At 44.7% G+C, this 24,179-nt stretch overlaps 1 protein-coding gene across 7 annotated transcripts in view; it reads right to left on the minus strand.

Moving 5' to 3' along the window:
• Positions 1–23,268, minus strand: part of LOC147902534 (uncharacterized) — a 40,309-nt gene extending 17,041 nt beyond the window's left edge. Inside the window, exons 1-3 of one of the 7 annotated variants that reach the window (XM_087373819.1) lie at positions 23,083–23,219; positions 13,992–14,059; positions 12,876–12,957 (exon numbers count right to left, since the gene is read on the minus strand). In XM_087373819.1, coding sequence (XP_087229945.1) covers positions 12,876–12,957; positions 13,992–14,006 — 97 coding nt within the window. In that variant the 5' untranslated portion in view covers positions 14,007–14,059; positions 23,083–23,219. Of the gene's footprint in view, positions 1–12,875; positions 12,958–13,911; positions 14,060–20,674; positions 20,714–22,657; positions 22,798–23,082 lie in introns of those variants that run through there. The other 6 variants (XM_087373816.1, XM_087373817.1, XM_087373820.1 and 3 more) reach the window with 6 other exon arrangements.
• Between the last annotated feature and the right edge of the window lie 911 nt (positions 23,269–24,179).

Consider the following 24,179-nt stretch of genomic DNA (forward strand, 5'->3'; position numbering starts at 1 on the left):
ACTCTTCATCTCCCAATGCGGTCAGAGTTTCCCTGCAAACCTCAGAATTATGCACAATGTCCTGCCAGATACTAGTGAGGGTCTCGAGAACAGAAGTACTCTGCTGATTAATAGCATGTCTGCATCTAGCTCTCTGTTCCACGCAATGATGCTGCTAGGTATGATCTGGTATCCTGCAAGGCATATAGCAATGCTCCCTTGAAGGTTGGTCGCTAGGGCAACACCACCATCTCTCCCTGGCTGCCAGCAAAGACCAATCTAAAAGCTCGGCTCCAAACCTCCTATGCATGTGGGCAACCCAGATATAGTAAAGTGATCGGCTCTACATAAAAGTGGCCTTAAAGCAGACTAGTCATTCGACCCAATTTTTGCTTCTTTTTTTCCCTCAGAGCAAATTTTAGATCTAAATCCTAATTTATTGAAATTATCATGCATCCCTAGATATGACCATACATGAAGTGATAAGAAACAACTTAGTCATATGACCCTATTTTTGCCTCACTTTCTTTCTCAGAGTAAATTACTCTCTTTCCCTATGAAGTATACTCCCATGTACCAATTGTGGCCTATTGGTATAGGTATGACTTCAAATTTAGATATAAATCCCAATGTATTGGAGTTTCGATGCATCTACATAGTATTTATAGTGTCCCATACCACTACAGTCCATCTTCCTAGTGCCTCGTCTAGCTTGGAGGATCATTGATCTTTCTGTAGGAATTGCCAAAAAACATGTTTGCAAGGCCAGATAAAATTCACTGCCCAAACCTGTATAAATACTCATATATCGACTAGCCTTTAGTGAGGGAAGGCATTAACCATAATAACTGCATGTCTTCCCTGACACGAGTAATATTATATGCCATATTAGGCATGTCATTTTTGTCCACAACTGAGTGCTTTCATACTACCCACACTGGACATATGAAACTTGTTCATAGAAGTTATAATTCAAACCTTTCATTTAACAAGAAAAAGAGACTGATTGAGGAAGTAAGAAATTTAATTCCTTACACACAAACGATTTCAAATTACTTAGAAACCCTATAGGATCATTAAAAGTGCCAAACCCCTTAGAAATCCAACAAAAACTGGGGAGTTTTCTGTTATAAGAAATCTGGAAGGTCACTCATCTATGACCGCAAGATCTCTTGTGCAGAGTAACTAGAAGAGAGAGTTGGTTGGAGCCAGGCAGCAGCTTATACGAATTCACAACTGCATGTAAGTTTCTGTAGAAGTGATATAGTCATAGCCGTTGAAAACAAACTGCTCAGAAGCAATGCAGCACCTCACCACAATTGAACACACTTTTATGTTAGTAATGGCGGATCACAAAAAGCCATGAGAAAAATCCATGACAAAGGAGGCTTTAATGTTTGCCGGTGATTTTGATATATGTTTATCACCTTGTGGTTCAGAGGTACGGTTTTCCATGGTACCTAAAGCAGCTATATCTGCAATGTTGGCTTTCCAAACTTACCATCCAACAGGTTCTCATGTTTCTATTGCTTACCAACATCCTTAAGATCAGGGTGGTTTTGGTTTCCCAAAGAAGGATGTGCAGATCTTTAACGGAATTTTCAATAATGAGGAAATTCTCAATCAGAATAATGATCCAAACATTATCAGAGATCAGTAAAATTATCCAAAAATAATAACAAATCAAAATAATGATAAGTGGAAATAACACACAGAATGCAAGGTAGCAAACTGAAAATCTGCGAGAAACTGAAAACCTTCAGCAAACTGAAAATCTGTGAGAAACTGAGAATTTCCAGCAAATTGGAAGTCTGCAGGAAATTGAAATTCTGCAGCAACCATCAGTTCAAGATCTTAAAAAAATTATGGCCAGTGTGCAGCAGATTACAAGTAACCAAGAAACTGTTGAAGAACAGGTACAATAGGGATCTGAAAATGTATGTTTAAAGCTGAACCATCAAACCAAATTCCAGGGGATGTGGAAGACCATGTGTTGTCTTTGCAGCTTGTGACGACGATGACAACAAGGCATGTTCAGGAGATTCTATGATACACATGGTGCCTGTCTTGGATCGAGATGTCCTTATGGTTTATTAGTGTGATCAATTGTGAGCTGTGTTGATGAACAGTTAGCCTTGATCGTGAGGTAGCTGCTGTTAGTCATCGGTTTTTCCCTTATATACCTCCACTTTCATCTCGGCTTCAGGGGGCATTGTTGGCAGTAAGCCTTCTGAGGTGACTTGGCGACTCATAATTGGAGGATATATGCTGGTTGAGAGGTTCTGATACCAAAAAGAGTCGAAGAGTTTGGTTTGTTGAAACACTAGCTATAGTCAGTTGGCTTTTACATACGATAGCATGTGGCGGTGCATGCAACAGCTCATGGTTGCTAGCAAGTTCTAGAGGTGGCAAGCAGAGGCAGCGTCTCTCTCCTTACCTGGTCCTTACAAATACATGAACGATGGATGCAATCTGTACTTTTGTCGAGGCCTCAGACCAACAGTGTCGCAGCTGCTAGGAGTCTTGAGTCTAGGGTCCTTAGATTGAGTCGAATCAATTGCTACCAAGCAACAAACCTGGTAGGGGTGTGCTGAGGAATAACATCTGGTTTGCAAGTCGGCTACATGCTCATCAAATGCGTCTTGTTTTGAATTCAATAGTGTTTTTCATCAGCTCTTCGTGTTCATGCTCGGAGTGGAAGTATCATTTAGTATGAAGTACCTGGTTATTCTGTTTTTGAAAAGGTTAAGTTACAGTCTTCAAATCTAAGGGAAAATTTCCCGGATCAGCCACAATAGGTGGAAGAGACTCAAATCCAATTGCATTTGAGGGTGCAGAAAGAAGTTAGAATAGATGTTAAGGAAATTCAGAAGTACAGCCCACGCATATATCTGTTTCTGACGATTATTGTATTCTCCCAAGGAAATGGAAGAAATTGAAAGCAAAGCTAGCAACCAAAAATGAGATGCAGTTCAACTCAGGAATTTATAGATAACGGATGTCCATGTGACTTTCGGAAAGGGGATAAATAGATTAGATGAAAGTTGAGGATGATTTGGAAGAGTATTCCTTGAAGTTGGATTATTTACGTGTTTTTCAGATGAATGATAATCAGATTATTAGGATTATTCTATTAAAGATGAAATCAAACTGAGCATTGGAACAGCAGACAAAAACCAATAGAAAAAAAATCAAAAATCAAAAAATGTCAGGAAATGTTAGAAGTCAGAAAATGTCAGGAAATTCAGTTGGTATTCAGAGTATCATGCAAATAGAGAGATTTGGTCATGGATATTTCAGCAAAAGCTTCATTGCTAAAGAAGATGAATTAAAGGATTTGGATTTGGATTAAGGAGAAGATCTGAAGATTGCCAAATTCAGTGTTCAGGAGGAAAAACAATTCGACAAGTATTTATTGACAAGGTTTAAAGATATTTTACAATTTTGATGCACAAAGGATGGTTCAGACCATTCAGAATCGAATCAAGAACAAACTATGTTGGAGTTCAGGTTCGGCACCTAATTCGATGTGTTTCAGATTCAGACTTTAAACACAGATGATCAGATCAAGAATCAAAGATGGAATTTTATTCTTAAAATATTTCAGAAAACTCAAGAATGTATTTCAGAAAGTCAGGATACTTCTGGTAGTCTGATAGAAAAATCCAACTTCAGGCACAATCCAACTATCCTTGTTTTCTTGATGCAATTGTTGTATTCCTACTTGGCATGATTTTATGGTCTTTTATCTTGTGCTTCAACTTGGTGGTGTGCCATATTTTGTACATGTTCCTCATGATGATGGATCTACATCAGCATATCTAGATAGTGATAGGCTATTTTCGGCCTATGATGCAGATACTAAAGCTTCATGCAGATTCTCATAACGGATCACTTCATGTGCTTGGAGTATAGATTTGATTCTTGATGCATAGTTCTACATGTTCATATCATATGATCTAGCATGGTATCACACGCATACCACTATGCAGTACATTGGCATGATCCTATTATGATGGAAGTTAGTGGGTTCAAGTATAGGATTTTCAAATCCTGTCCACTGGGTATGCCTTAGTCTCTTTAGAAGGAATATGGGAACTCGTGAGTCGTGAATGTATGGATATGGAAAGCTCTTAGTCAAATAGATATGAAAGGTCATTGGCCATGGATAGGAAATGTCATGAGTCATGGCTATGTCTAGATATATGGTTGTAGCTCTTTAAGACAGATACAAAAAGAAAGAAAAGAAAGAAAGTTTATTAAAGTCTTCGGAAGACCGATGGGTCTATGAGACTGTGAAAATCCTGATACAACAAGCTGTGGTAGTGGAGCTACTAAACGAGCATCCATACCAATGCAAAATGCAAAAATGCAGAATGGCAGTACTAAGTCCTAAGTACAACATAGTCATGTCCATGGTCGACTATATATCGATCAGCATCATCATCATCAGCGGCAACAAGATATCAGAATGGATGAGGCAGTGGAGGCATGAAGTTGGCAATAGAGTGCTGTCGGCCACTCAGATATGCGGTCCTGGCACGTCTCCTGGTCGTAGCTCTGCGTCTGACCAGGGCTACTGTGACCCCCGCTGGTCGGGCTCCGACGCGAAACAAGGAGGGGATGTCCCCAAGTGTGATATGTGTGTCGACCCTCTGTCTGAGCTGTCGGGTCACAGGCTCCAGGTCACAGTCATGTCGAGGCCTCGTCTCGTGGGGGTCCATGTGATCTAGCTAAAAGAACTCCGTGATAGAGCTTTGAGAGGGATCAGCCGAGGAAGAAGTCTGCTCCTGTCTCCGTGCTCGGAGTATCCTCTCGCGGTGTCTAAGTGCCTCATGAATGAAACCTGCCAAACACTGCTGGTCCAGGTAGGAGAGGAAACGGGCCAAAATCGGCAGTGGAAACGCCCTCGGATCTCATAGTAGACAAGACACCTGAAGATGAAATGCTCCTTAGTCTCAACCTCTTGTATGTCACACAGTGTGCATATGCGCCTCTCCCTCGGTAGTTGCTCTACTCTGCCGCTCTCGATGCGAAGTCTGTGTGAAGAGACCCAGAACTGCCCAAAAGAGACCCTTAGCGAGTGGGGTAGGTGGATATGCATGTATCCTAGTGGGTCAATGAAACCCTCCACTGTGATATGTAAGAAGTGATCTCTGTAGAAGCTAAGCTTCACTGGGAGTTCACTCAATCCTAACTAGGTTTGAAATGTGTGTAGCTATAGTAGATCCTCACGAATAACCTAGTTGACCTCGTGTGATCGAAGGGGAGAGAACGGAGCATCCATGCTGTACTGGAAGGGAGGTAGCCTATCCATGTGAAGCCCCCGTCGCTCAAACCATCTCTCTGTATGTGCATACCAGCACCTCTGGTCCCCTCCTGCTGCAAGTGCCATAGAAGAGGATAGAGCTATCCATGGTAGCCTGCTACGCCCCGAGGTGTAATCCCCGTATTTCCTAACTCGATACAGGGACGTGATGACCTGAAATGCGGCATCTAGCTGTAAAGGAGGTGACCCAAACTCAGCCTAAATGATATGATGAGGAACGGATGGCTTACCACGAATCATCCATGATAACATGAGAATCTGTAGCCACTCCACACGGGCCCACTCTGTATCCGACAAGTCTGGGCCCCAACAAGGGCTGCCGTACATCCCCGCTGGGCAAACCAAGGAGTCGAAAAGCAAACCCTTGGTGCGTGGATCCTAAAAGTGCAAGCGGAAGCACTACCTCTCTAGTCTGGCCAATGAAGCATACCCTCTGCTCAAGCGTGCCTGCATCGCGGGTCTCATAGTGAAGCTGGGTCCGGAACAGATAACCCAAAGATAAGTGTATGATGAAACTATCTCAACAGGTGACCCCTCAAATGTAAACTGCTCCTGACGCATGATGGCTCGAGATGTATTGAATATCATGACCTTAGGTTGACCTTCAAATCATGAGACTCACAAAAGGACTGTAGTGCATCTAGGTGTCTCTCGAGCTCCTCTGCTGAGGAAGACAAGAGAGCCACGTCATCTGCATAGAGCAATATCTGGATCAGCATGCCCACAAGAGAGCAACCTAGAACCCCCCGTGTCTGCATCACTGTCTCAAGCTCGTCAATGTAGAGGCCAAACAAGGTAGGCAACAAAGGACATCCTTGCTTGACCCCGATGGTGCTCATGATCTCGTCTGTCCATCCAGATCTTGCACGAACTCTGCCTGAAACTCGCTCGTAAAGTGCCATGACGGCCCAAATGATCTCCTGGTCATAACCCTAGTCTAGTAGGCATCGTATGAGGCGGGCTCTCGGAACCGTGTCAAATGCCTTGCGAAAATCCACAAAGCAATAATAAACCCTCTGCTTCCATGCCCTCGCCTCCTCGATGATACATCTGAGCGTGAGAATGTCGTCCATGGTTTCATAATCACGCCGGAATCTGGCCTGTCCTGCTGCTCTAAGTCCTCGACATTCTGCAAATATGCTAACCTCAGAGTCAAGTACTGATGCATAAATCTTGAACATGACATGTCCAATCATAATGGTCCTGTAGTTCTCCAAGCTCATGGAATCCCCTGCGTTGTGGATGGGTAAGATAGTGTTAATGGTCCAAGTGTATGGAAACCCCAAACAAACAGCTTCATTAAAAAGCTTTGCTAAGATCGGGGCTAGGATGTTAATCCCAAATGCAATGAACTCAGTGCATAACCCCTCATGATCCTTCGCTCGGCCATTATGAAGTTTCATTACAGCATCCTTTACCCCTCCTCTAGTGAAGAGGGTGCAAGATGTGGGATGAGGCACGTGTGAGAGATTAGGGACTAGCTGATTTGGGATGTCATAAAGTGTGCGTGCATAATCAAACCAGATCTGAGTGTCACTGAGTGGCGGAGGAGGGGACCATCCTAGAAATTTCCGCCAAAAGTCCTTAGAGTTGTTACTAAACAAAATGATCAATAGCTCCTTCTCGTTCCGACGAACGAAGTCTAGTTTCTTCCTCCATACCAGTCTACGGTACTCGCGTAGCGTATCTAGTGCGCTCGGAAGACTGTTTTTTGTTTCAAATCTGAGCTGATGGCGTAAAGTCTTACACTCATCATCGTACCAACTATTACAAGGTACGGTCCCAAGGAGTGGTGGACAAGTGGAGCGGGTGGTGTGGGGGAAAGCGTGAATGGCAGCCTCGTGTAGTGAGCAGGTAACAAGGGCAGCACGATCCTCTAAAAGGGGTATGAAGTCAATATAAGCGAGAAGTATGTACAGATGACCAGAGTAAGGAGGTGAATGATCCCGATCAAAGTGTATATCGTGGTAGGTGGAGTAAGAACTAAGTGGGGTGGAAGGTGCTATGCGAAGAGGAGTGGCGATGCTAAAGCAAAGGTATGTATGATCAGCCCCCAGAGAAAGAGGTGCTACAGTGAAGTCAGTGATGCGAGATGTGAAGGCAAGGGATCCCATGATGTAATCATCAACAATGGAGCCCCCCCATGTGGAAAGCATGTGAAACCACCTGAGGCGGGTCACCTTTCAAGACCATTGTAGATAATGAGATCATGTATCCAGCTGAGGTCTAATAGGGCCATGCCCATAAGATGAGAATGGACCTCGCCTATCAACCGAAACCCGTAGCATACCTGCCCCCTCAAGGTCAATATCTGGCAGTAGAGTAGAATCATCTCTGAAATCAAGAAGTGGTACCTGACGGGCTCTTGTCCTCACGTTGAAGTCCCCCACTAGGAGGACTTCTCCGCGGCTAGAGAACTCAATGATGGATTGATAAAGAGTAGCAAATAGGGATGTCTCATCATCACCTCGTATATCTCTGGCAAAGTGGGGGATCTCAGGGGGGAAGTAGCAAACTGCGACAGACAGATCCCGGCTGTCTATGTGCCGAATTCAGATCCAAAGAAATCTGGAATATGTATCTCTCTACTCTACTGAAATGGTGCCCAGAAGTGTGGATCTGAAAAGGACTGCAACTCCACCTGAACCTCGAACTCCTCCTGTACCCCTCATCTCATCTTTGTAGGCAAACTCCCATGTATATCCGCTGACTACTGGAAGAGGGCGCTTTGGACTCTGATGAGTCTCTGTATAAAAGACTATGTCGTAACCTGTATAGGATTCCGAGAAGTTTCCTGGTTCTGACCATAAGGTACCATTACAGTTCCAAATGGTGCAAGACAGGGTCTCGGATATCTGAGTCTCATAGACCCCGCTCCCCTATATAGGAGAGGGGACAGGTGCCCTACGAGGGCCTGTAAGAAGTCGTCCCTCTCGTACCACTGTCCACATCCCCTCCTTTTGGGCCTGATCCCGCTGCTGCAGTAAGGAGCGCCTCTCCTCAACCTGTAGATGTGTGAGGTCCTCATCCATAGAGATCGCTGGCTAATCTCAAAGGACTGACCTACGTCGTAGAGCTGAAAATCGTGCCTGAGTGTCATGGAACCCTCTCGGTTGGGATCTCTCTCCACCCACCATGCCCTCTCTATCCTGTGCTCAGTCACACCTAGGGTAGCGGCCACGAACGCAGTCGCATCTACCATCGGTGTAGCCTCAGTGCGTGGGATCCCGCGTACTCTAATGTTGAGAGCCTTACTGGCTGTCTGCTGTTGCTCCGTGAGGGTAGCCGAAACGGTTACCCTAGCGGGTTCCCGTTTGGCCACGTCAACCCATCTAGATGTCTCCTCAATAGCACATTGCATGCTCGCAATCTGTGCCTCGACCTCCGGGGTAGTCCCTGAGATAGTCTGTATGGCTGTGACCTCCTGTCGGAGCTGCATGATATCTTGTCTGAGTCCTTGAATGAGACCAGCCTGCTCCCGAATGGCCCTAGCCTGCTCCTGTATGATGCGGCTGTATAATGCGGCTCTGCTCCTAGTTGAAGCGGACCTGCTCCCGTTCGAAGAGAATTAGCTCCATCTCATGCTCACAAAAACTATGTATCTCCATGAGCAGGGTCTCACACGGCTCTAGCGTATCAACCCACCCATGTCCAAGCTGAAACTGTGATGACTGAGGCATCAAACTGTGGGACTGAGTCCGAAAACTGGACGGTGACTAGGTGAGCTGGGTGAGGAACGGAGATGACAGTGGAATGGATGAGGTAGTCCCAACGAGGTGTGGGAGCGTGGGCTGACTGAGAGGGAGAGGGGAGAGTGAAGCGTAATGCGGAACAGTGTATGACACCTCCGAAGTAGGGGTCATAACCGGTGCAAGGGCTGTAACAAGAGAGGAGGGGAAGGGATCAACCGGCGCCATGGGCATGAGTATGTCACTGATCATAGATGTAGAGGAAGCTGAGGCTGGAACTGGAGCTGAGCCTGAAGCGGGGGCTGAAGTCGAAGTAGAGATAGATATAGAGGGAGCTGAGGCTGGAACTGAAACTGAAACTGTAGCGGGAGCTGAGGTCAAGGTAGAGATAGAGGCTGAAGAGGCTGAGGCTGGTCCTGCCTTTGCTTTGCTGTCTACCCCGAGTCCACTTCAGTTGTAATGTGTGTTCACATCCTCCAGTTTCAGTTGTGTCATTTGCTATTTTTTGTTGTTGTTGTCGTCTTTCTTGGCTTTGTCTCCCATTTCTCTTGGACTTTTTTTCCTTTTTTTTTTTTTTGTGAAGGTCTTAGTGTCCGACCAAGAGCGGGAGCACCGGCTCCCCCCCCATGATGGGAGGCACGCCCAGTGCGAGGTGGTGGCGAGGCAGGGTGGAAGCCTGAGGTGGAGAGGCAGCCAAGAGGTGGAGAAGGAGAAGCTAAGGTGGTGGGGGGGGATTTTTTTCGATGAAGAAATGCAGATACACAGTTGCAGAGAGTATTCTATGAAGATATTTAAGCAGCAATATAATTTGTCATATTATGTTCCTGATTTCACTCATTATGTTCCTGATTTCACTCTATAGCATTCTAATGTTTTATCTATTCTGTAGTATTCTGCAATATTCTGATTTTTTATAAGTACTGAAGTGTATAATTATGAAGTCTTGAGCTTGAACTGTTGATCAGAACTTATGTTTGTTGAATGTTTCTTATAAAGGGTCTGTTTTCCCTTTAAAATGATAGCCTTCTGAGACCTAAGAACCCTGCCTTCCACCTGGGTATCAAAGCTTACCCGCAATCAAAGTCATAGCTCCGAGTCTACTATCCTTGTTTCTTGTATGGTTCGATTCATCACCTGCTCCTCCTCCTCTTCCATCTTACACATGATCTATGACGACAACTCCCGGTTGGACTGGGACACCTCATTTCACCTTGCGATGAGTGGAAGGGCATGCTCGCTCTTCTTTGCCCATACTTTTGCTCTCCTACATTTAAACTTCTTCAGTCAAACGCAAACCTGACTCTTCTATCCTTCGTTGAAGAAATATTCTTCCTCAGAGCTGGATTTGTATCTCCCTTGTGATTCTTTTGACCACATTTTGGTATCATTGGAACTGTTACCTTTGGAAACCAGTAAGGACCTTGATAGTCATGCACATTTCGAGCTATGAGAGCAAGCAAAAAGAAGGTAATGTTTTCTAAGGGAGTTGTTAGTTGACGAAGTAATCACTGACTTCTTGGCATGTCTTCTAAAGCCCAGCTTTTGGATGAGGTCTTGGCCCTTGTGTGATGACAAGATCTTCGGTGTTGAGTTGTCATCAGAGGTGTAATCTTTGGATTATGACCTTCTCACTGACAGTCATGCACTTTCCAAGCTAGAAGAGGAAGCACGAGAATAACGTGATGTTTTGTAAGGTGAGTTGTCAGTTGAAGTAGCCGATGACTTCTTTGGTGGCATGCCTCCTAACATCCTTGTGCCATCTTTTGAGGTGGATGAGGTCTTGGGTGATGAGATCTTTGAGTCGAGTTGTCATCAGAGATGTCATCTTTAGATTGTAACCTTCTCACTACCTAGCACTGCCCCCATCATGTGATGATTGTCTACCTCCCTGCCACTACTACCTCAACCATGCTTACTTGAGATGTGATGTGCTAGCGTGAGCACATATAGGAAGTGAGACCATGGACATAGTGGTGTTTGATATTTCTCTTTGAACAATTGCTACAAGGTGTTCTCTTGTCGCAAGCTCTGGATGAGCTTCCTCAACTCTTCAAGATATCTATATTTGGAAATATCATGCCCACAGGTCTCATGGAATTTACAAATGAAGCATAAGTTGATATCTTACATTTTGAGGGGCATTTCCAGAGGGTATTTGCTGTACTCTGAGTATCTCTCCAATTTCTCCCTCCCCGTACGTCATTCAAACTTCTGGCGGGACTTGGCTAGATGGCCAAGCTCTCAACGACGATGGCATTGTCCTGGAAGACCCAGCCCCGCAACCCGCTGAAGAACTATCCCTTTCAAAAGGGTCTCGAAGCGGCGTCCATCACAACCAGGCAAGCCTTTGGCACCCCACCACCCATGAGGACTGACCTTGTCATCCTAGGGGACTCTAGAACCACACCAAACATCTTACCAATCGAGGATATACCCATACTCTTGTATGACAATCCCGAGAATCTCAAAGTCACTGGCTGTCTAGGGATCTGGTGGCGTGCAGCTTGTCATCGACTATGAAACCAGGGTACCAGGCCATTAAAAATACAAAATGAGGCCCCACGTATATCATGAATCTCTCATGCAATATCTAGGCCATCTCAATAGGTGCTGATTGATTACGAAAACACCATGTCTGTATATGGTCACCTCTTGGATATGGTCTCTGTCCAACAAGGATTGTTTGTACTCGGTCTCAAACTTGACGTTGAGTGGAGTAAGGGGCCACAAGACACCCAATCACTGCTTTGTCAATTAGTTCTTGCGCTTCTTGCTCGACCTGCTTTTTGTCCTTCTGGGAAAGCAAGATCAAATAGGAGGTGGGACTTGAGGATGTTACCATAAGAGCTCGTCTAGACAAACCCCTTGGAATCACCTACCAGACATCAAGACCACCTCAATGATGCACACATGGCTGGCAAGATGTAGGAGAGATACTACATCACTCGGGGCTATGTGGCCTGGCTCACACAATCATGCCCTAAAGATCTCAAGACAAGGCCATTTTGATCCAAAGAGTCGTCCACAATACCAATATCTATGTATAGACCCCATCCCTCTTGTAGATTTGGCTTGGGAGATTATTGCCAGTCTCACTGCATGGCAAATATGGAGATCAAGATGCATAGAGGCTATAGATGGACTAAGACTTTTGTTTCTGAGTCATTCTTAGTTATCAGATAGGAAATTATCCACACGCTCATGCCAGTTGGAGCACAATTCAGGGCTCCTCACGCACCAAGAGAACTTCTTTCATGAGATAGTGGATTGTGGTTTATTCTATACATATATCACCATAAAGCCTTCACGGCAATTCCACTCGTTGGATTGGTTACTCAATTCCACTCGTTGAATTGGTAACTACAACTCACTTCTTCTTTACATGATTTTGTATGAGGTTTTTATAGGATTTTATCCTGATTTTTGTATTTTGGTCATACTTCATAGAAACTCTCTCGTGCGAAACAAAATAATAAATAGATTCTTGACTTTGAAAACCCAGCCCCCTATCTGGATTGCTATGATATTCAAATTCTTGACGCAATAATAAGAGTGGAAGAACTGAAAGAAAGTCTTACTTACGTCATTAATTGAGTAACATCCTCTGTTATGTGTGTGATCTTAAAGTAAAAACTGAAAACTGTCACACAAACATACTGAGTAGGTTGTGTCATGCCAAATGCAGTAAGAAAGACGTTAAGCTGTAAGCTTGGGTTTGAAGATAAGATGTTCTGAGTGTTTGTTAAAAGTCCTAGACTATTTCAAGTCAGTGAACTCTCCCCTTCTCCAGGAGCGTATATCGTGATGCGAATCATGGTGTCATCATATATATTATGACAAAGACTATCACTGGAAAAGATAAGGTCCCAAGATCATACCATCTTCCTTTTTCAGGTGTTCATCAATTTTCCTGAAATCTCCCTTTTCTTTCAATTGAAGCTCCAGCTTTTGCACATCAACCTTTCGAACATTCAATTTTATGCATGTAAATTCACATCAGCAATAATGCAAGCCAAAATACTATGTCATGAATAAACTAGCAGCCTCTGCTATAAGTACTACATTTGCAATCCATAAAGAAACAAAATTTCTTACAGAAACAAATTTCCAGAACACAGAAAATTGAAAAGCCAATTTTTTTCTTTGACTTAACAATGGTAAACAAATAGTTTGCATACCCAAAGAGAGTGCATGTATAAATCACAATAATCAGCAATGAGCCCCATAGAAATAAATTGAATGGATGGACCAAAATCTCTTCGATTCACTAACCTCTCAACATCAAAGACCAAAAACTCCCCTCAATATGAATGTAATCCCCCGTCCGATGTACTCCAAGAGGATGGTATATAACCATTCTCTAAACCTAATCTAGCAATTCAATTCCGAAGAAAGAATCCCTGAGAGATCTAGGTGAAATCATACCAATGAATCCAGAAAGAACCCCTAAGAGATTTTGTTGGCCTATACCAGTGAATTGGGTGTGTTAAAGATAATAGCCTACACCATCCAAAAAACTTCTACTGAATCAAGAATTGGTCTATTTGAATGAACATTCCACTTTGAATCTAATCCCTTTCTTTTCCATAGCTTCTGAAGCTGGGACCTAGCATGGATATGCTCTCAACTATTAAGAGACCACACTAGCCAACCTAGTAGAAATTTCATTACAGCTTCCCTGTAGGAGAGTCACAACATAATTTATCTATCATTTTTTAAAAGATTTACATCAAAGGTTTATGCGCTTGAGATTTAGGTGAGTTTGCAAATAATGAGCATGCAATTGAAAGAAAGGGGAAATAACAGGTGGACTTAGACGTGGAAAATGAAATGTTCTTCACTAATGGTCGAGTGAAGCCATATAATGAACAAACTAGTGAATACTTCCCAAATTCTTATGAGAAATGTGCTTACTGAATTTACACAATTGGGAGCAAAAATGCGAGCTTTTCTAGCTTCCTCATCAAAGCGCCTGACCCTTGAAAAATCTTTACCTCCAATAAAATCATCCTTAGCTTTTCTTTCTTTTCCCATCATTTTGGGAGTTACTCAAGCACCAGGCCTGCCAAAATTGTTCCAGTAATGTAATGTGTCAGTCAGATTCCAAGAAAGGTAAGAGAGAATATTTATAAGAAATGAAACTGCTACATTGAAGTTTCAAAGGTCCTTCATTATTGTATCCTTCACCCACAGAAATACACACATGTGCACATGCACACATACATAGGCATGCATCCAAACTTCCACCGTAACAGGAATGCATTGGTAATGTGAGAATGCACATGTGCGCACGACCACGTGCACACACATGTCGACCCACCGAGGGTGCTATAAATTTGCACGGTTAAAGTTATTAAGCAATTCGTAGCCTATTTTGCTGCTGTTCTTTGGACAATCTCTTGTAATATATTGAAACTTAGAGGCAGCTCATTCTTTGCTTCCTTTTGCAGTTTCGGGCATAACTTCATCATCAATTTGGTTGCCTAGGTGCTGATGTATTCAGCAATGTTTTGGGCTGTTTTTGGGTAGCTTTTTTAAAGGTATTGGATGTCGTCCAATATCAGACACTACATACCTCCCAATTGCAATTTGATGACCCAATCATTGTCCTCTATGAAAGATCAAATCATTGTCCTCTGTGAAGCCTTTAAAAGTTTCTTGGAGATTATGGAAGATCATTAATGGAGCCCACACGATGCAAATGTCATGAAAGATGAAAGGACGGTGATGGACAGATCCAAATAATGTTCAGAAGTGGGAGAGGAAAGAAGTAAATGGTTATGTGGACTTGATACAAACCACGAAGGACAATGTTGTCCCATCGATTCTAATGGCCCCAATGCAAACAAGGCTTGGTGACCTTCAAGGATTCATACGAGTCCATCAACCCAACAAGGATTCCAAATCGTCTAATTCACATGAATCTCATGAGAAGATAAGGTGAAGGAGGACTTCTTAACAAAAATTAAATATTATCAAAAACGTGTAAGGATTCCAAATCTTCTAAATCAACATTAATCTCACGACAAGATAAGGGTCTCGTAAGTTTGAGACTATTGGGTTAGTTGAAAATGGTGAGAGGCATGAGCAAAGAGACGATGGAGGAAATAGATGTTAGGATGGAGCTCGAGGAAGGTTAAGAGGGTGGTAGCAGAAAGGGTAAGTGAGGTTATGATGTTGGTAGAAAGAGTGGTTAGATATGGGAAGTTGGATGTGAGATAGGCCCTGTCATCTTCCGACACTTCCTTTTGCTAGTGCGATGGGATGATCAGCTGCATGGATGAGATGTCAGTTATGTCATGCCTTGCAAATAATAGGGATGCTTCTCAATGAAATTAAAGATCTTTAGAAACAATTGATATAAATGCTCTTGCAATGATGGTGTTTAGCAAGCTTCCTCGTCGGCATTGCTCAAGTAGAACTAGGATTAAGAACCTGCTACGCTGGTCCCGATAGTATCACAAGGTCACAATGAATTTTGAGAAGGTCTTACATATGTAAATTTTCATATTCAACAACTTATCGAGGCAAGAGTCTTACGTCAGAAAGTGATGGGATGATCAGCTGCATGGATGAGATGTCAGTTATGTCATGCCTTTCAAATAATAGGGATGCTTCTCAATGAAATTAAAGATCATTAGAAACAATTGATATAAATGCTCTTGCAATGATGGTGTTTAGCAAGCTTCCTCGTCGACATTGCTCAAGTAGAACTGGGATTAAGAACCTACTAGGCTGGTCCCGATAGTATCACAAGGTCACAATGAATTTTGAGAAGGTCTGACATATGTAAATTTTCATATTCAACAACTTATCGAGGCAAGAGTCTTACGTCAGAACCATGACAACGTGCAAGCATGGGGAGCCACACCTGGATCAATAAGATTTAAGACATGAGCATCATTTCAATGGCAACAAGACCATCTTGGTGACATTAGTGGACAATAGGCCAAAATGCATGGAATTATAAATAGGAGACATGAGTTTATGTGGCACCAATCTGTCAAGTAAACATTAAACAAGTACAAACCCTTCAAATGCTCGCGTTTGGGAAGGATTGAAGTATAGGTGTGAAGTATAGGTGCCTCAATTTCTTAACACCTAAAGAAGGAGACACTAGGATAGGATACATTCTAGAGAAGGTTATCCTCCACTAACATATCTGGCCGTAAGGATGAGTTGGAGAAGCCAATGATCCATGGTCACTTGAGGGGGCTTTAGGCTGGTCATGTCAACCACTTGAAGCTCATCTATGGGTTGGGCCTATGGCCAACTAGGCCGTGCAAGAACCCATGGTCACCTAGAGGGACAGATGATTTGTCCAACCAAACCAAGCTGCAATTATTGACCAAGCCAGCTCCTATACTTGATTGATTGCCCCACTAGGTCATGTAGTGGGGTGCCACTTGTAGGCTACGTAAGTAGCCCTTTCGGGCTATAAAAACACATACATAGCAACTACTAAAGGCCATTAATACAATGCGTTTTGTTTTGTGTGCCACTCCTAGACTAGACAATTGTGTTGTAACCATTCTCCTTGGGTCGGCCGCCTACATGGATCCCTCATAAGTCTCGAATGTGCATGTGGATTATCTTCTTGTTTACCTTATTGAGACCTCTCACATGCACTTCTACAATGGTTAAGTCTCATAGTCATATCTGACACCATAGTCTCCCAAACCTGTCCTGAGCCCAAAAATCCATGGATGGGGCCCTGTCATGGAATAATGTGTTCAACCAATGTGTGGGAAAACAGAACCTTCAAATGTGCAATTACCAATGTTTCCAATCGTCTCCCAAACCATGTCTTAGGCTTAACTAAAAAGACGACCATATGGGGCGAACGCTCCCCTCAAAGGTCTAAGGCCATGCTGCTTGTCTAACATGTCCTTAGCCTTAAACAAATAGACGTTTTGATGAGGTAGCCGGTCCTCCTAGAGCTATATACCCAAAATGCTTGGTTCAACAATGAGTCATGCTAGGAGCATCAAGCCTTTAGATGGTATAAGCTACACCATGTCTAAAGTCTAATGGGAAAAAGCTCCTCCTTTTGCTGTATGACTGAACTAGAGGCAACCATGCCCTTGATAATGAAGGGCTGCTTCTTCCTATGCCATTACAAAAAAGAAGCAAATGATCCAGAAGCAATGTGACACCCATCCCGAAATTAAGTAGATTCGCATGCTATGTCTGTCTCTCAACCCTCAGTGAGTGTTGCAAATGGCTAGCTGTCCACTATATATGAGATCACTATCCTAGATAGATCTCAAGTTGTGAAGGATGTGATCCTAAAAACAACCCAATATTGCATACAACTATCTGTCCTCTATCTATGAGATCATTATCCTAGGTTGTGAAGGATGTGATCATAAGTCTCAAATCGTGAAGGATGTAATCATAAAAAGAACCCAATATTTATACTTCTTCATATTGACCTCTTTGGTCCCCCTCCTTGCCTCAGCTCCCCTTGCTTTTCTGCTGCAGCTGCCATTCTTTCACTCTTTCCCAGTTGATTTTGCCTTTTTCCCCACCTCTTGCATTCATCTCCCTCCATTGCTGTTTTCTGCTCTCTCTCTCTCTCTCTCTCTCTCTCTCTCCCCCCCCCCCCACCCTTTTCCTACTTATTTTCTACTCCTTACATTTCACATCCCACTACAGATTGAGGAGCGACGAGTTCTTCTGCAGCAGCGGGATGTTGCCCGCAAGGAGGGGAAATGGGCCGTGGTTCGAGATGGTAGGTTGTTGACCGGCACCCGTCGGGCTCCCACCCGTACCCCCTAGGGGGACGGGGCCTATGAGACTCAGGTTTTCAAGACCCTAGACTGCACCATTTGGAACTGTAATGGCACCTTATGGTCAGACCCAGGAAACTTCTTGGAGTCTTATACAGGACGAGACATAGTCTTTTACACGTAGACATACCAGAGCCCAAAGCGTCCACTACCCATAGTCAATGGCTACACATGGGAGTCAGCCTTCAGGGATGAGACGAGGGATACAGGAGGAGTCCGAGGATCAGGCGGGGTCGCAGTATTGTACAGGTCTTCCCTCACTGGAGCCATCTCCATTGAGAGGAAGGACACAAACTCCCGCGCTTCCAGACATGGACCTAGACGGAGCAAGTATGACTAGGACCTCATCGGACTGACACGGACCTGTTACACCATATGGACACGCGCTCCTTGATTTGGGCAGGATGCATGATCTCATCATCTACAACGGGCTCGACCTATGGCCCTCCTCATGTGGTTTTACTTGCTTCCCACACGGGAGGGGCACTAGCATAGTAGATTACATCATGGGATCCCTACCTTCACTTCATGTATCACCGACTTCACCGTAGCACCACTCCCTCCAGGAGCTGATCACACATACCTATTCTTCACTATCGCGACCCCATGCTTAGCCACACCACACACACCACATAGGAAGCACGACACCTACCACGACATACAGTTTGATCATAGCCTCTCACCGGCCTACTCTGGACGCCTAAACAGACTCCTAACCTATATCGATCACATACCACTCATAGAGGACCGTGCTGCCCTGGTTAGTCGCACACTCCACGAGGCTGCCCTCCAAATCTTTCCCCACACCACACGGTCCACTAGACTACCACCTCTTGGTTCTATACGCTGCAACAATTGACAGCTCCGACTTGAAACCAGAGGTCACCTCCCGAACACACCAGACACGGTATGCAAGTACCAACGTCTCGTATGTCGGAAGAAGCAAGCTTTTTTTCGTCAAAATGAGGAGGAGCTGCTGCACATCTTGTACAGCAACAACTCTAAGGATTTTTGGCGGAGATTCCTTGAGCGTAGGTCCCCATCACCCCTCACCGACACGAGAGTCTGGCACATGTATGCACACCATCTATATGATGTCCCACACCAGCCCACTCCAGACCTCATACACACACCTCGTCCCACCACTTGCATGTTGTTCACCAGAGGGGGGGTCAAGGACGTGACATTGAAACTGCACAATGGCCGCGCTATGGATCACGAGGGGCTATGCACTGAGTTTATCGCATATGGGATCGACACGTTAGCCCCAATCCTAGCAAAGCTATTCAATGATGCTGTTTGCCTTGGCTTCCCCCGCATTTGGACACTCAACACCATTAACCCCATCCACAAGGTAGGGGATCCCATGGACCCGAGTAACTACATGACTATCATGATTGGACATGTGATGTCCAAGATCTATGCAACTGTATTGGATGCATCGGTCAGCTTGTTCGCAGAGATGAGAGGGCTCAGAGCAGAGGGTCAGGCCAGTTTCAGTCGAGACCATGGGACTATGGATCACATACTCACACTCAAGAGTGTCATTGAGGAGGCCAGATCACGGAAGGAGAGGGTATACTGTTGCTTTGTGGATTTCGGCAAAGCCTTTGACACAATACCTCGAGCTCGTCTTATCACACGCCTACAGACACTGGGATTTGATCAGGAGATCATCTGGGCAGTCATGGCACTGTATGAGTCTCAGGCCGAGTTCTCGCCGCCTCCGCATAGACAGCGGTAGAGCAGAGGGGATTCCTAGGGAGCATCGCTTATGCATACTTGCAACTATCAGGAGGTTGAGTCGGAGGAGCATTTTCAGGTGCCCAGTGTACTACGAGATCCGAGGTCGCTACCACTACCTCTTCCAAGACGGCTCCGGGCTCCTTTCGAGATTCCTCGCCTAACCAGATCAAAGATTCCTCGCGGCCTTCATTCATGAGGGAATCCAACATAGAGAGTACTTACTCAGGCGACGGGGCTTGGTCACATCATCAGACACCTCTCAGAGCAGGGTCAGAGTGTTCTTCCCATTGAGTGACATTGATCGTCCAGTCTCTAGCCGCTGACGTGACAGAGACCCCGACCCGACGATCGCAGCACGACACATGAGACATCGAGGGGACACACAGATCACTCTGGGGGGCCTCCCATCATTGTTTAGACCCGGGATACGTCCCACGGGAGTCACGGTGACTCTGGTCTTGCGTCGAGCCTCGTCGTCCAAGAGACCGAGACGCACGGCACCCCTTGACGGGCACCAGCGTCCCATCACCAGCTATGCACCAGCCAGGGGGACATGACATACGGAGGATTCCGCTCCGCTCCAGTCATTTTCTTTTCATTGTTACATCCAGATGTATTTGATTATGTATGATCAGACTTAGGATTCAGCACGGGTGATGATGCTCATTTCAGTAGCTCCACCCTTACTGTGATTTGTATCAGGTTTTCTTTCAGTCTCATAGACCCATCGGTCTTCCGAAGACTCTAATAAAATTTCTTTCTTTCTTTCTTTCTTTCTTTCTCCTTCCTTTGTTTTGGTTGTTTGCCTTCTAGTTATCATGCGTAACAATAAATTTGAATGGGTTGAGCGACCTATAAAGAATCTAAGCTTGTGTAATTTCCTTGCCCTGTCTCACTACCAAATGGGGTCTCTTTTGCGAAAGCGCAAAAAGAAATAGGAGCTATCAATGGTCAGGTACCACCTTGCGATTTAATATGAAGCTTTGCTATTGACTGTGCACGATCTGATACATCATATGCCTTTGCTGTAAGCAATCCACTACATTTAACTCCCTCAATTCTCGCAATGAGTAAGTTGACGCTGCACTTTCAGATTTGCCTTTCACAAATATGGCATCTTCAGACTGCTTGACTCTTACCCAGTTGTCTCCAATCCAAAGGAGCTCTCCTTAGAATGATAGAAATCCTGTACAATTCAGCCTCACAAGCATGCAACTTCCTACCTGTTCTTTCGTTTCCTTGGGAAACAAGAAAACTGTATTGAATTTCAAAAGAGTATTTTACAAGACAGGAGATAAAGTTCATGTACTGAAAGCAAGAAAGCAAAAGATCTTGAATTATGAGCCATCCCACACTAAGATGAGGGAAATCAATAAACAATACATCTTCAAAGAAAGGATCTACTGGGTGGACTAGAGATTCTGAAAACTTAATAGCCAAATTGATCCCTACCTGAGCACCAAATTTTTAATGCCCTGATCTGCCATACATGAAACACGTGACCCAGAATTACCTATTGGCCATGGTGGATGAGAGACCTCTTGTGTCATCAAGAACACTTATTCATTTAATAATTTAAAGGATGTGATTAGCTGGTTGTGCCTAGAGCCTCTGGGGGTCAATGCCTAGAGCCTCTGAACTGTCAGAGAATGGGGACCAGTGCCACATATGAGCTCCCAAATGACAAGGACAGAGGGGCTTGAACCTGCAAGAGAATAGGGTATAGGCTGCTCATCAATGGGCTGGAGAGGATTTCCACGTGGGCAGAGGCTATGTCTGTCGCATAGGCAGATCTGAGAGCAACATGGGCTGCACAGAAGCAGCACCTTGGGGCATGTGGGCAGAAGATCAGAGCTCATTTGGCAGCCACATGGGCAGCAAAGGAATTACTAGCCACGCAGGCTGGAAGGCCAATCATATGGGCATGCATATGACGCACTTACAGGACCTATGGGGTCTAGAGAAGACCTTCCCGGAGGCAGGAGGGGCCACCTGGAGGCTAAACTGTTAAAGGCATGTAGGAGCTGGGGCACATCAGGATCAAGCTGGCCATGGGTTGGCCTGTATGTGGAGTTGGCTATGGCAAACAGGTCAGCCCTGTCAAAGAGCTTGTCGGCCCGTGGCAGCAAGCCCTTTCCTAAAAGTAAAGGCCCTTTGGGCTAGTGACAAAGAGTCCTCCAAGAAGAACTGAAGCCCCATTCACAGGGGCACACCGGGAGTGCAGCAGATAGGAAGGGCTATACACCCTCCTGTGGTACTTAGTCAGTAAAGCATCTAGGCTTCAAGTACTTCCCCCACCAAGCTGTAGGTGTGCAGTACTTGTTGGGTCCATTTCGTACTATGATTAGCCCACATTCTGGAGTATGATATACCATTACTTCCTTAAGATCCATGGCTTTACACATACCTATTCTCAACTTCAAGGAGGGCAAGTTGAAGGGGAGTCCGCTATAGAAGGTGAAGGTCAGGTACCTTACGATGGCAAGGAAGATTTGGAAGGTGGCCACTGATGTAGAGATGAAGCCCACAGTGCAACATTTGGAGAACAAGAAGGTGATGTCTATGATTATTGCAACAACCTCAGATGGAGTGAACCTACATATTTAGTTGGTAGACACTGCTTTGAAGGCATGGCCTATTCTAAAAGGTTTGTGCAAGACATATACTTATGCAGGTATCCATATACTCCAGAATCAATTGTTCACCATTGGAGGATGATTACCTCACGAAAGTGAAGGTGGTTGCAATTGGTCAGAAGGTGAACATGAATCAGTTATCCATGCAGTTAACCATGCTCATGATTGACATGCTTTCAAGAAGCTTCGAGGGTAGATTACTAGTGTAGAACTGTACAGCAAGTGAAGCCTCTCACATTCACGCAATTTGGGCGGTCGTGACTACAGGAGAGGAAACCAAAGAGAAGATATATGAAAGAGTTGGTGACAAGGCGGCCTTTAATGCTGAGCATTCGGACTACCAGGCAGATAATTCAATTAGGCAATCGTCACTCGTTTGATGTACTGGTGCGTACTCTTAGTTCGCCTCACTCTTGCACTACTCAACACCTTCAAGGGATAATTTAGGCACTTAGAGCTTTCCACCATTCTCAAAGAATGAATTACCTTTGAGGCTATCTATTTGAAAGCTGGCATCCAAATCCCCATGGGAGCTTAAGCTCAAGATGTCGTAAAATACAGTTCCAGGAGACTAAAGACTCCTGATATGCATCAAATATATCTTTTGTCAAAGAACTGATCGACCAGCCGAGGCCCTTCTCGGTCATTCCCAGGACAGTTGCGGCTTGAAACTTCTCGTAGTTTTTCACAATTGAGCCCAGAAACAAGAAAGATATCCAATGGCACATCTCGAGGCTACGCTACTCGAATCCATACTCTCAATTCGAAGACAAAACTAGACCGGGGAAAATCGAGGGCAGTTCTATTTTTTTCGAGCACCCAACATTTTGTTGCTGGCGCATCCACTCGAAGAGATCAATTTGTTAAAATCCTTGTCACAGATCGATTCGCTAAGGATTCGATTGACAAACCTGCAGTTCCGGTGGTAAATCTGAACAAGAATCTGAGATTCTTACGCCCTGGAGGGCATTCATCACGATCGCTCTCAACAGGGCGTTTAGTTTTTTCCGCCCACAAAACCACGGCGTTTTAGTTATTCGCATATACTCTCATAAGAATGGGATATGAAGAGCTACTAATGTGGGGTTCACACCACCCTCCCCCTCTTCAGATCATCAAGCTGCTAATTTATGTCACCGACGTGTGATTCTCACTGGATGGTGCGGTGGTTCCCACTACCCGCCGATCATCAAGCTGCTAATTTATGTCACCAACCTGTGATTGGTGTACCTCTTAGATGAGATAGAATAGGCCAATCGCAGGAGTCTGCCATGGAGTGGGCAACTTTCATGGGCTCGGGACACAAATCTTTTGTGTCAATGTCCAGGCCCGCTTGCAGGTGAGTGGTGTTAACCCAGCCAAAATTGTGGGGGCGGCTCCTTGGTCATTGGTGCAGGGGTCTGTGAACATGTTGGCATAATTAGCATTCCCACGAGTTCACACAACCCACCCAATCATCCACATATAGGTACACATATTTGCATGGAGGTTAGTCAGTGCGCATGGTGTCATTAGTCTCTCACAAAACGCCTGAGGAGTGAGTTGGGTGCTCGAAAGTTTGTCGTGAGCAATGTACGCCGAATTGCATGAATGCCTTTCATCAACCTACACTCTGCATTAGGGAAGATTTGGACTAAAAAAGGGCCTCATAAGGAATGGATTAGGAAAACGGATTAGAGCTACAAGGCCTAGAGTGGGTTCCATTGCTCCCTTAAAAGTGCACCCCCTATGCTTTGATGGTCTCCACTATTGCCCACATAGTGCACCTCCCCTCTAGGGCCTCCATCTCCCAAAAGCTACCCTCTTTCCTCATGAAGGTGGTCCACCCTCCATCTCCCAAGAGCTACCCCTCTTTCCTCACCAAGGTGGTCTAACCTCCAAAATTTTGAAACTTGTTTAGTGTCAAAAATGCTTGAATTCCTTCCAAAGCTTCGCCTAAACATTCCTATGCGCCCATTTCATGAGCTAACCCACAAATCCTTCTTCTCAAATCTTTGTTACTTCCCTC

The sequence above is a fragment of the Dipteris shenzhenensis genome, chromosome 4 (genome assembly GCF_047967505.1).
Source record: "Dipteris shenzhenensis isolate YYH24624 ecotype China chromosome 4, Dip_SZ_1.0, whole genome shotgun sequence".
Lineage (NCBI taxonomy): Eukaryota > Viridiplantae > Streptophyta > Polypodiopsida > Gleicheniales > Dipteridaceae > Dipteris > Dipteris shenzhenensis.